Here is a 13,620-nt window from a genome sequence, read left to right as displayed (position 1 = left end):
TGTGGTTGGTTGAATAGCTCTCAATTAGCTGTGCCTATTTAGTATGCATAACTCGGGAGAGAGTGCATATTTAGGTAATTGTTGAACAACACCACTCCCAGAGTATATGAGGGATCAATAACCGAGGGTTTAAAGGTGGGATTAGGGATAACGAAGCCTTGGGTGCGATCTGAAGCGAGCCGTATTAAAAGTCAGCTAGCGTAGCTCGGGAGAGTGCGTCTAGTAAATTGTCGTAATTACTCGGGAGAGATTTACGGTAATAAGAGTGCTCATGATCGGTAGAGAATACTTAGGCAAAATTATAGAAGACATAGCGGGAAAGATTCCGACAATTGGGGAAATCATAACTCTAGACCTCCTTAATCTTTTCTCTAACCCTCAGTGTCGTTAGTTGTTAATTTACTATTTTAATTTGTTAGTTAATTAGTTAAACACAAGAATCTTAATATCTATAAGTTAGGAATTGTTCAAGCTTGTCTTCTTGGTGATAGTGAACAACTGTAGCTAAACCTTAGTTCTCTGTGGGATCCGACTCCGGACTTGTAAACCGGATTATATTTGCGACGATCGCATTGTCCTTTTTATAAGGCATAGTTGGGCGTGATCATGAAGCAATATGTCAATTACATGTTAAACAACAAATCAATAGATAGAAACATATTAGGAATATGATAAACCGAAGCAGTAGGAAACACATTGGTTTGAGAGCTTGAATTTAAAATCAGAACATACCAGTAAAGAGAGTAAACAAAGGTGAAAAACAGGAGAGTGTAATAATTAGCCTTGGCTTGCAGCCGGCTAATTTAGTAACAATAGTAAGTAACAAAAGAAAGCAGACGGGCTTTTGAGTGTATGAGAGATGTGAACTAATGTGAGTCCGTGTGTCTGTAAGACTGTAGAAGAGAGCAATATATATAGTAGTTTGAAAGCTAGGTAAATAAGGTAAGAATCAAAATTGTTCAGTAATTATAGAACTTAGAGTAAAATCAGTCCAAGTCTTCCCTTAATTAAGGGAATTAGTTCAAACGGTAAAGAGCAGGTGACAAGTAAGGAAAGAAATCATACATAGCTGGAGTATAACAAATAAGGAAGACTTCACACAGTGCAAGTATAGAACATGTAATTAGCGCTAGGTCAGAAAGTCCTAATTAAGGAAACAATATTAAGAATCAGTAAATAATGTAGTCAACCACATAATAAGGCAAGAAGATAATTAGAAGTCGGAAATCAATACAGAATATCATCACATGAAATCAGTAAAGGGTATCGATCACAGGAAATCAGGGATTCAAATAAAAGTAGTACTAATTAAGGGAAATTAATATAAATTTTTGTGAATAAACAAAAATAGACATAATATAGGCAAGAAGAATCAAGTCAGAAACCCTAATAAGCACAATAGGGTAAACTTGCGGAGACTCGAAACATATTTATGAGAAACAGATATTCTGACGAATCGAATGAACAAATCAACAAAGACAGACTCAAAATTATAGCATAGTGTTAAAACTAGGGTTTTAACATAAGAAAATATGATTAAAAAGCAATTTTAATAGAAAGTCGTTTAAACATATGAGAATCAGAGAACGACATTAAAAGACCAGAGATATGTTTTGAAGAAAAGTTCCAGAAACCCTAAGGGGAAAATAAAGCGACGCTTTAAGAAATCGAAAGGTTTTTCATAAAAAAAACGAAAATAGTTCAGAAAAAACCTCAGATCTATTATAGATCTAAGAGGTACATGAGAAGAGATTAGGGTTTTCTAGAAAAATAACCCAGAAATGGAGAGACCGGCTTAGAAACCCATAGGTTTAGCCGAAAAATAAAAAGATCTTACTCAATCGGGCCATGGTGGCCTGAGAATGGTGAGGACAAGCCCAGGGGTGAGTGAACGGCCACTGGTCCCTTGAGGACCTCAGGATAGCAAGAGTTCCGGTCATGGGAAGGGAGCTATTAAGGCTAGGAGTGGTGGTGAACCACCATAATCAACGGCGAGCAAGCAACGACGGGTGGAAGCCATGGTTAGGGTAGAGGGAGCTTGAGAGAGAATGAGAGGAGTGACGGCGGGTGAGGATGAGAGAATAGTAAAATCAGATAGACCCGATTTTAACCGTATACAATGACTTTAGTGAAATAGAGTTATAGTTATATAACAATTGAAATTACCCTTCAGGCCAATAAAGTTTTGAGTTTAATTTTAAATTCTTGCACACCGTCTACTCAAGTCAGATGAACCTTTGGGTACATCAATAGACGAATTATTTACCCTTGTGCTCAATGGTTTGTTAGTAATAGTGCTCCATGTTTCTAATCGATACAATCATCAAAAAGTGCAAATTCAATTTACAAAAAGGAAAGAAAGAAAAATTTACATAATACATCTTTTCTTTTCAGAAATTTGAGGGTACATTGTGGTGTTTTATTTCTTTTTGGTCAACAAGCAAAGTTATATACTCCTATGAACACAACGGTACGACCTAATATGAAAATCCAACTTATTTTACTTTTCGTTATAGTTAAACAAATAAAAAATTTACTTCTAGATATTTTACCAAAATGAGTACTAAATAGTAGCTTTTAATATTGCTTCTCAAAAGGGAAAAGTGGCATATAAGGTAGAGAACAAGAAAAATGACCCGGATCCAAAACAGACTTCCAAATCGCCGTTGATTAAATACATAGATCAACGGCTGTCAACAACGATCCGCGTCACTCCGCATTAACCAATCACAACTCCTGTCTAAATCACTATAAAACCAAAACGCTCTACTTGTTTTCTCCTCACACCTCAACCATTCATCAATCGAAGTCCTTTCTTTTTCGCTCTAAAAAAACTCCTTGTTTATTTTCTCTATCTTCCTGACAATGGCACCAAAAGCTGAGAAAAAGCCCGCCGAGAAGAAACCAGCAGCAGAAAAAACCCCCGCCGCAGAGAAAGCTCCGAAGCCAAAGGCCGGCAAAAAACTACCGAAGGATGGCGGAGCTGCCGCTGCCGGAGACAAGAAGAAGAAGAGAGCCAAAAAGTCGGTTGAAACTTACAAGATCTACATCTTCAAGGTGCTGAAACAAGTACATCCTGATATAGGTATTTCAAGTAAAGCTATGGGTATAATGAACAGTTTCATCAACGATATCTTCGAGAAGCTTGCTCAGGAATCTTCTAGACTTGCTAGGTACAACAAGAAGCCGACTATTACTTCTCGGGAAATTCAGACTGCTGTGAGACTTGTACTTCCTGGTGAATTGGCTAAGCACGCCGTTTCTGAAGGCACTAAGGCTGTTACTAAATTCACTAGCTCTTGAATGTTGGATTAGGGTTTGGTTCTGTTTGTTTGGTCTTATTAGGGTTCTGTCGATGTAAAAATAGTTTAATTAGTTTGCTTTTAAGTAAATCTATTGTAATCGACTGAGTTATGAATGGAATTAATCAGCTTTCTACATTGATTTTGCTTGATTTTGAATTATGATGTTTTATGTGTTTACTTATAATTACTGTAACTATTTTGTTTGCAATGATAAGCTCTTTATTATTTATGCAAAATTGCCATGTTTTCTTAAAAGAGAACTTTCTTTATTAATGTAATATCGTATAAGACATATATTTGGTTATGAACTTTTACAGAATTAACACAATCTTTATTCTGACTTTGTCTTTTATGAAAATAATATGCTATTTTATATTTCTTTCGTTGCAAAAGGAAATGAGTATTAGTTTTTTTCCTCAATTGGATTGTCAAAGTTTTGAATAAATTGTACTGCTAGATAATTAGACAACTATATAGAAAGCGGTACTGCTGTATAAATCATTTCACAATTTTTTTTGTAATTTAAAACATAATAATTTAGTAAAAAGAATTTTGATTTAATTTAAGACATTTCATTATTAACTTAGTAATTTTTTTTTATACTTTGGGAAGTACTTTGGTCACGGGTTAAGCCCACAAGCTAAAGTGCGCATCTGCACTCAAGCTAAAGTGCGCCTCTTTTGGTGACGTATTCTATTCCTAACCACACTCGTGAGCTTATCCTCAGTCTCACATCTCACAACCATAAAAGGAACTTTGAAACCAACCAAATCCCTATTTCTTTCTGTGAAAATCCATGGCGCTGAGTTCAGCTTCTTCTTCATTTACAAATCTAAGCTACATTCCCTTCCAATACAAAAACCCTAGATTCCCTACAACCTCTGTTCCTTATGCATTATTGAACTTAACCTCTTCGTCTGAGGATTCTTCAAAGCGTTCACTCCGCATTACAGCTGATTCTGCTCCCAAAGCTCGATTCATTGCCCGACGTAAAGAATCTCTATCCGTTAAGCAGCTTCAACGTCCGCTAAGTAAGTTTCTAGAACATTCTACCTTTTTTTTCTCATTCTGTTCATGCAGTTGACTCTAATTTCACAAAGTATAATCTAAATTTAGAGTTAAGAGTCTAAAATCATTGCAAATGCAACAGAAGGGTCATAGTTGCTTTCTTCAAGTACAACTTTTGTACTCACTTTGTTTTAATTTATGTGAATCTATTTGATTGAGCATGGAGTTTAAGAAAAAAGTGAAGACTTTTAAACTTGTGGTGTTAACAATGTCATAACATTTACATGGTGATAAGTCTATTGAAATGTCTTAAACATGCCATAACATTTATGTTTTTATAAAAATTGTCGCTAAAGGGTAAAATGAGAAACTTAAAATTAAATTATTTCCTAATTTAGAATAAGGTAGTTCTTTTTTGGAACAAGGTAAAAAGGAAATCGGGTCACGTAAACTGGAATGGAGGGAGTACTAACGAATAATTTGAAAATTATTCATATAGCTTCTGTTAAATTGCGATGTAGTTGAATGAATGTTTGAAGCAGTGAGTTTTGGTACTGGTACTGTTTGATTCTTCTGAGATTTTCGTTTTAATCTTTTTGTTGATTTAGTGGAGTATATGAGCTTGCCGGCAAGCCAGTACTCGGTGTTGGATGCTGAGAGGATTGAACGAGTGGATGATAGTACATTCAGGTGTTACGTGTATAGGTTCAAGTTTTTTGCATTTGAAGTGTGTCCTGTTTTGTTGGTTAGAGTTGAGGAGCAGCCTGATGGATGTTGTATCAAGCTGTTGTCTTGCAAGGTATATTGCAACTTATATGCTCAATAATGGATTTTCCAGTTGCTTTAACATTTTTACTAATTTATGGCCATCTTATAATTATTTGTATTCTTTGATTCTCAGCTTGAGGGATCTCCTATTGTGGTTGCCCAAAATGATAAATTTGACGGTATGTAGTCTTTGTAAGTGCTATTTCTATCATTTTGAATATTTGTGCGCGAGTCGCTTTAAAAGTGGAAATGTTATCGCGTTCAAAGAGCACTTTTTCGGTAAGATCTTCAAAAAAGATGCACTGGTTCCACCAGGCTGCAATTTCATTTATTTGTTTTATATTGGTCCGTAGAAGTGAGATAATGCAGTTAGAACCGCATTACTCTTTCTGGGTTCAAATTGATGCTGCACTCACTTTGATTTGTATATTGCTGTATATCTTTCTGAGAGCACATTCTTCTTAGAGGTGTTGTACTTTTGCATTTGCGTATAAGTTCTCTGGGAATCAACAGGGAACACATTTGATGAAGAAACAAAATATTGGCGAACAATTTAAGTTTTTTTTCTCCTCTTAACTAGTCATGAATGTCTACATTATTCCGATCAATCCTTTTTCCTGACATGCCATATGTTGAATAATGTATGCAAAGTCAAAATATGTGTTGTTCTTTTAATAATGAAACCATAAGTGGCACTAGATGTTCGAGATCTTCTGAAAACTATAGTCTTAGTCTCATTGCATATCAAACGGAAAACAATAACTCCTGTTTAGAGGATGACTGCTTTAGAACTGCCTGTCAGTTAAGCGCACCAATTGTTACCTTTCTTCCTGTAAAAGCTGAAATAGCTACATTTGTCATCCTCTTCAAAGGTTGGATACTTTCATACTATCGGAAAGGTGATGCAGCATAAGTTAGCTTTTCTGATTTATGGTAAATCTAGGATTCTGATGGTCAATTAACGGATAATTTGCTTGTGGCATCAACTTGGGGAGGAAAACTCGATGTCCATATAAGTTCAATTTCAGTGAAAACACAGTTTCAACATGTTTCCTAAACTTCCACTAAGCTGTCGGTGAAAGTTTCTGTTGAGAATATTGTAAAGATAATTGACGTAACATGAATCAATTCACTATGCTCGTCTTTAGTTTACTTATTTTGTCGAATTACCTTGAGGTGAAGTGGTCTCTTTTTTCGTCGGCAAAAGAACTTGACGTGACAAGTTGTCATCTGGAATAATAATTGCTCTCTTCGTGTGTGTGTCGATTCTGAATTTTATTACATAATTCTTTTCAGGAGTGCTTTGACACTGATTTGGTATGGGCATGCAGCTTCTATGGTGAACAAAATTTCGTATGATAGCGGGCGAAGAGACTCACCTGTGCAGCAACTCACTTCAGATGCTGTTATTGAGGTACTGGCTGAGCGGTATTGCAATAAGAGTAAACACATCACAACATTCGTTAGATTGTGTCACTTCTGATCGATTATTTATGCAGGTTAACATTGAAATTCCCTTTGCCTTTCGAGCAATCCCAGTGCAGGCAATTGAATCAACTGGTGCTCAGGTCCTAGATCAGATACTGAGGATCATGCTTCCTCGGTTTATGGCACAGGTTTGTTGGTTCATTGTCCACTTGACTTTTTCTTCATAGTTCCCTTTCTGTAAATTTTGTTCTTGTACTATAATTCTATAAACTATTTGCAGCTACTTTTCTTGTCATTTCCCTGCTCCAACTCTTTAAATGCTAGTCCCTTCCATTAAGTTGGCATTTGAATCTAATAAAAGACCCTCAACATCGTTTTAACCTTATTGTTTCACTTTTATATTTGACTCTAGTGTCTCTTACTTTTTCACTATGTTTCATCGTTACTTCCTTTTTTTTCATCACCATCCTTTTTTCTTTTTTTTTCCCCTCAATAAGTAATGATATTTTATGAATGGTATAACAGCGCTAAGACAGTGTGTTAAACGTTACAGAGTGTGCAATGCCTCGATCATATCTAACATGGAATCTTCATCGTTTACAAAGGCCATGTTGCACCAAAAAGCTAACAAAGAAATACAATTCTAAGACTATGCATGTTGCTAAATTTGCCTTCAAAAATTCTATTTTTTCATCACAATCTTCCTCACATTCTTCGTCTTTTTAACCCGGAGCAACTATTGTCACAAGTCATTATTGAAACATTACAGAAAGTAACAGGCACAAACAAAATTGATTTTCCGGTTGTGCTAACTCCATATGAGGCTGTACCGGGAACATGCAGCTACCACTTCCTAATGGCACTAAGATGAAGTACGAAACTAGTATATCCTTTTAATTGATGGAGAATACCATCTGATTGGATTCACCCAAAGTTGAGAATGTAATGTGGATACATCTTATTAGTAAGGGTAGCTTATTAGTCGATCTGTCTCAGTATATGGATTTTCTGGAATTGTTAGGAGGGCTGTAGCGGATGATTACTGTTTCCGGGATGCTGTTGTATCTTTTTGTACCACCTTGGTACCTGATGAATAAAATTTACCTTATCAAAAAAAAATGGCACTAAGGTAAAGTACGGAACTAGTATATCCTTTTAATGGATGTAGAACGACCATCTGATTTGATTCACCAAAAGTTGAAATTTTAATGTGGATACATCTTTTTGCTTTTGCTTGGACTGAGGCGATGTTGATATGTTTTTTCGCTTTTATCGTTCCTTGTTATTTTAAAGCACTTACTTTACTTAGACATCTCTTATTTTTAACTTTGTTGCGGGTATATTACTGCCCTTCCTAATGCAGTATATATGAGATCATTTTGTTTGGTTTAAATAGTTCAATGAAAGGGTAGTTTTATTGTGTAGTAGGCCCTAGAAAATTTTCTTGTCATCAAGAAAGTTTTGACAAGAAAATAAGGAAAATAGACAGATAGGTGTCGTACTGAGGAAAGAAGAACAGAAGGGACAGAAAATGCCGCCAAGATTTAAAAGGTGGGATAGCCTGTTGGGAAGGGGCCTCTTGTGCCACCTGCAATTATGATGATGATGATGATTCGAGTAACCAAGAGAGTAATGTGGGAGAAGCCACTGTCCGACTTCTAGGTAGACTGGTTTCTGTTTAGGTTGTGTTTAACCCAATGAGCGTTCTAGCGTAATGTTTAGAGCATTGGAGGGAGAAATTCCAATGAATTATAGTTTTCGGAGTAATGTTTTATTGATATCAGGGTGGGGGGACCGAATGCACACGGTATACAAAGATTAGAGGACCTACACAAAATATGGGTCTATGAAATGAACCAACTAAAAATATAACAGAAACTTTGTGGGTGCACAAAAAAATGACCAAAAGCAAAAGGCATGCCTTAACTATACAAACTTATTTTCCACCTGGATATCGAAGTTTTATATTAAACAGAAGCCACTCCCGATCAACAATGTTAGTCATTAACAACAACAACAATAACAACAACTACCCAGTAAAATCCCACATAATGGGGTCTGGGGAGGGTAATGTGTACGTAGACCTTACCCCTGCCTCGATAGGGCAGAGAGGCTGTTTCCAATAGACCCTCGGCTCAGAAAGACGGAAATAAAAAACAAGAAAAGAGAATTCATTAGTAACTCCAGCAGAAACCGTTATAGTAACAGTAGCATAAAAACCAAAAGAAGAATGACATGCAATAATAGTAACCAGAGTCTAAGGCCCTGGTGTAATATAAACAACAAGAATAGTGTGGGTTCAACATAAACTGCAAACCATCTAAGATCAACCCTAATCCAACCCCTCCTCACCCCCGGTATGAAGTAAGGAAAGCTCTACTACCCCTATCCTACAACCCTAATGCTTGACCTCTAGGCCTTCCTATCAAGGGCCATGTCCTCGGAAATCTGCAGTCTTACCATGTCCTGCCTGATTACCTCTCCCCAATACTTCTTAGGTCTCCCTCTACCTCTTCTCGTACCCACCACGGCCAACCGCTCACACCTCCTCACCGGTGCATCAAGACTTCTCCTCTGCACGTGCCCGAACCATCTGAGCCTCGCATCCCGCATCTTGTCATCCACAGGGGCAACGCCCACCTTCTTCCGAATATCTTCATTCCTAATCTTGTCTATCCTAGTGTGCCCGCACATCCACCTCAACATCCGCATCTCTGCTACTTTCATCCTCAGGATATGGAGTTCTTAACCGGCCAACACTTTGCCCCATACAACATGTCCGGTCTAACCACAGCTCTATAAAACTTACCTTTGAGTATCGGTGGCACTTTCTTGACACACAAGACTCCAGATGCAAGCCTCCATTTCATCCAGCCCGCCCCTATGCGGTGAGTGACGACCTCGTCGATCTCTCTGTCCCCCCGAATCACCGACCCAAGGTACTTGAAGTTATCTCTCTTGGGGATGACCTGTGACCCAAGCCTCACGTCCCCGCCTACTTCCCTCGACTCAGCGCTAAACTTGCACTCGAGGTACTCTGTCTTAGGCCTGCTCAATTTGAAACCCTTAGACTCGAGAGTCTGTTTCCAAACCTCCAATCTCTCGTTAACACCGGCCCTCGTCTCGTCAATTAGAACTATGTCATCAACAATGTTAGTCATTAAATAAAATATACAAAAAAAACAAAACTAAAAAGTAACGATTTTTAGACCGGTGATGGTTTAGAACCAGAGCCGGAGTTATTTCTCTGTTATCTCACTCTTCTCTCTGTACTTTCACCTCTAAGATTTTCGGAGGGTGGCAATAGGATTTCACTTGGCAGCTGAACTTCAGCAGCTCTATTTTCCTCAAAAGTTAATTGAACTATTTGTCATTTTGGTTCATTTAAAACATCAAGATGTTTTTGCAAAAGTGATTGACTGAAATTATTGAAGAGATCTATCTTGTCATGGATGTTTTGCGTAAAAAGGGATTTTCTGCTATGTGAATTTTGTTCTTGCTGGCTTATCCAAAGTCACTCTCATAGTCTATAGCAGTATATTTTACGCATGGGTGGCTTGTCAAATTGCCTTTTCATCTTTGTGATAAATGGCCCAATATTGAATTTGATAATTAGGCCAACTGGTCCATAGTGATTTGACTATCATGAAAATTTGGGTGAAAAGTAAACAAATAGAGCAAATGAACATGGGGTAGGGGTAGGAATAGGGTATTGGAAAAAAAGAAATGAACACCACAAATTTGTTAGAGGGGTGGTGGTCGGTGGGATGCTGCGAGTATGAAGGAACCATTACAGTGTAAGGTTATAGGATTGGCAGGCTCAAATCAGAGGAGGGAATAATCTTAAAAGAAAAAACACAAAATGTTTTTGTTCAGATTTGGTTTATAAACCTGTCCCAACCAAGAAAAGAATCCTCAAATACTCCTCTTTTTGTTAAAGAATCAAAGTATTGTTACTTGATACCTGTGTTGGTGGAAGGTACCAGGTATCTAATGGACAATTAATGTGCGTGTAAGTTGTCTCGAAGACCACCAGAAAAAGAAGAAGAAATGGTATCATTATAGAAGATACTAACTAGTTAGAATCAAGTTTTACTAGTTGTTTTTATTAAAAAAAATATAAAGAAAAATGTCCAATTGTTGTTGCTACACGTACACTAGGTTTGCTCTATGACATGGGCCTTTTCCGTGTAGTTAAAAATTATATGTCAGATGTAAGGTAAGTTTGGATTTTGGAGAATCGGCAGTTTCGGAGAACACAATTGTCCGAAAAGACGAATTATTGAGTAGTAAAGTGAAACATCCCAAATGGAGCAGAACGGATATGAAGAATTCATATAACTAACCCAAACTAGTTTGTAATTAAGGCGTGGTTTGTTTTTGTTGTTGTATTCATCTTTTTATTTAATTTGTTTTCTTTTGAGATTTCTTTGGCATCAAGTTTATCCATCAGAAAAACTAAGCACAAAAGAACTATTCTTTTGACCCAAGAGATAAAATCTGATCGGTAGGAATGACCTGTCAAATCCAGATTGTATCTATAGAACGGGGTTCCTGAACCGGGTTTAGGTTCTGAAGGACCAGTTTTGCTGACCAATTAACTTGGTTAGATTAGGTAATGAGTCTAGTGGTATGGATTAAGGTAAAATGACATATTGATAAGCTGAGTAGATAAATATTTACTATATAATCACCCCAGGTTTTTGGTCTAGTAGTAAACTGTGTTAGGCGCACGTCATGGGTTCGAACCCTGCCGCAGAGTATCCTGGTATTTAAGTAGAGAAGGGTAGAAGGGCAGGCCCATTATCTACCAAATTTCAGATGCGCCCTGTACCTTTGGGATTTCCCGGTTATCTAGAAAAAAGGTAAGTACTCATAAATCCAATCCAGTGTAAACCTTAACAGAGTTGGAGTTCTAGGTTTTTAAGAATTGCCTTTCACATAATTTTCTATGCTGCTGTTAGTTGTGAATATTGTGGGTGTGATTATACATTACATCAGCTGAACTCTACAGTTACTTCCACTTTTGGGCTCTAGCTGTAAAAGTAGATTTTTCCTATGTTTCAGAATTAGTGATTCTTAATTTTTAACCTACATGAGAATTTACATCACTGTTTCTAATAGTCCTCTTGCTTGACCAAACTTTTTGTATCGAAAATCTCTCTTTTAAAAAATAACTCTTTTTTGAAAATCTCTTTTACTTTTCCTTTGCTCTGTTCTCTCTCATTTTTATGCGCTGGGTTTCTTGCATCCAGCTAGCAAAGGACTATCAAGCTTGGGCTTCAGGTGACACTTCGAGGCAGCCTCTAGGAACTGGTCAGATTTGAGACAGCAAGAGAATCATCATCCTACGCAGGTCTCGCTGGTTGCTTATGTAATTTACTATTGCAAGAGAGCAGAAAGTTCTTTGGTGTCAACAAATATTCTCCGCCAGTTTCTCCCTGTAAAGCAGAGAGTTTGATTTTCTCAACTTATGCTTGGTCAGTGGATAAATTGCAAAATACAGAATCTCAATCCAGGCAAGTGATCCTGCCAAGCGCCAACCATAAATGTGCAGAAAAATATGGATGAATAATCTGTATGTATTGAACTTAAGTTGCCCGATTACATCTTTAGGACCTGCATAAGAGTTAATACTCATGAACAAAATTCTATCAAATGAGTTTCTTCATATATCTTGTGTAAGACAGTGAGGCTGCCGTTTATGTAGGAGTGGTCTCCCCTCAGTTATCTGGACATGTTTTCCTTCTTTTTGGTGGCGACGTGATGCTGTGGTCAGTTTTAGATATCTCTAGCTGGGAAAAAATTTATCCGCACTTCGTGTTTACGCTTAACCAATGAGCATATGCCATGTTTTGTTTTTCTTATGCACTTTTATCACTGACCATGTTTAATTAATCTATATTGTTACCTCTATGATTCTATCTATCACTTAAACTAATGTGGTTGGTGTAAACACAGTGTGTAGGTAAGTTTATTTTGCCATCTAGCTCTTGGCTGAAAGTCCTTTCTACAGTGAGCTTTCTCAGATTGTATTGAATCATAGCTGGTCCATGTATATTTATTTTTCCCTGAACCAACTTTGTGTTTGAAAATTTGCAATAGTAAAGGTTGTTATTTTCATGTGTACCCCCATGCAGAAAGTAGACTTGGATTTTCTTCTATACGTTTATCGTATTCATTGAGAATCTGAGATCATAGTTACAAGTGGGAAAATTCATAAGCACCTGCTTATTTTAGCGTAAACATCAGGTGCATATAAGTATTTTTTGCTGCAAATTAGACCGGCGTTGATGTAAATATACTTAATGTTTTTGAATTAAGTTTGCTTGTGGTGTTACACAAATAAATTTCAAAAAAAGCAAAAACTTGCTTAAAGAAATCGTATTCAATGTTTGGTTGTGTAGAATACGATTCTGTCAGAGTCGCTTATGGTTTAAGCTCCATTTTGATTCTGCTTTTTATTGGTGGTGAATGTTGATTAATGATTAGTCAATATTAATCTCGTTTAACTAAGTAGGTAATCCACCTTTGTCTTTGTTTATTTTCACTAATCGTTTACGCTTTCTTTTGCAAATGTAATAGGGACACGTAAGAGTGAAGTTTACTCCTACAATGACAAAATCATAGGCAATAAATAAGGCAATCAATGTGATTTGAATCTGCATGGGCCTATTATTTATGTCGAGTCAATTAATTGGTTGAATTGAAACAAGTGACTTATATTGATTCTTATATGTAGGCTTTCAGACCTAATAAACTTTACGCCAATGTCAATTTGTTTTTTTCTTTCATTTAGTAAATATTTTTTGTTTGATGTCATTGAATTATTTGGCACATGGGATGCATATTTATTAATAGATCGGATATATGGCCCCATATTTATTATTTTGTTAGATCCCATTAAATAGTTTGTCAGTCCAATTCGGCTCATCAATTTCTTGTTATGCAATTCCTTACGACTCGAGCATGGGCGAATTTATTAATGTTGCACCTATGAAATATGGAGAGAGATAAATATTGGGATCGATAAAGTGAGAAATTAAGCCTAGTTACGATTTTATCTTGAAAATCATATTCCTAGAATTAAAGAATATGTAAGTAATTAGAC

General features: G+C 36.7%; 2 protein-coding genes across 2 annotated transcripts; both read left to right on the top strand.

Moving 5' to 3' along the window:
* On the top strand, positions 2,770-3,444 carry LOC109225393 (histone H2B-like). The gene has a single exon (XM_019390037.1). It carries the CDS (start codon positions 2,866-2,868, stop codon positions 3,301-3,303), a length of 438 nt encoding a protein of 145 aa, XP_019245582.1. The 5' UTR covers positions 2,770-2,865; the 3' UTR covers positions 3,304-3,444.
* On the top strand, positions 4,027-12,425 carry LOC109225392 (uncharacterized protein SYNPCC7002_A1590). The gene is made up of 6 exons (XM_019390036.1): positions 4,027-4,336; positions 4,922-5,112; positions 5,215-5,260; positions 6,413-6,495; positions 6,581-6,697; positions 11,765-12,425. The coding sequence occupies exons 1-6, from the start codon at positions 4,102-4,104 to the stop codon at positions 11,834-11,836; spliced, it is 744 nt and encodes a 247-aa protein (XP_019245581.1). The 5' UTR covers positions 4,027-4,101; the 3' UTR covers positions 11,837-12,425.

The sequence above is a fragment of the Nicotiana attenuata genome, chromosome 5, assembly GCF_001879085.1.
Source record: "Nicotiana attenuata strain UT chromosome 5, NIATTr2, whole genome shotgun sequence".
NCBI classification, from domain to species: Eukaryota; Viridiplantae; Streptophyta; class Magnoliopsida; order Solanales; family Solanaceae; genus Nicotiana; species Nicotiana attenuata.
Note: the sequence above shows the minus strand (reverse complement) of the source record. Positions and strands in the feature narration are given on the sequence as shown.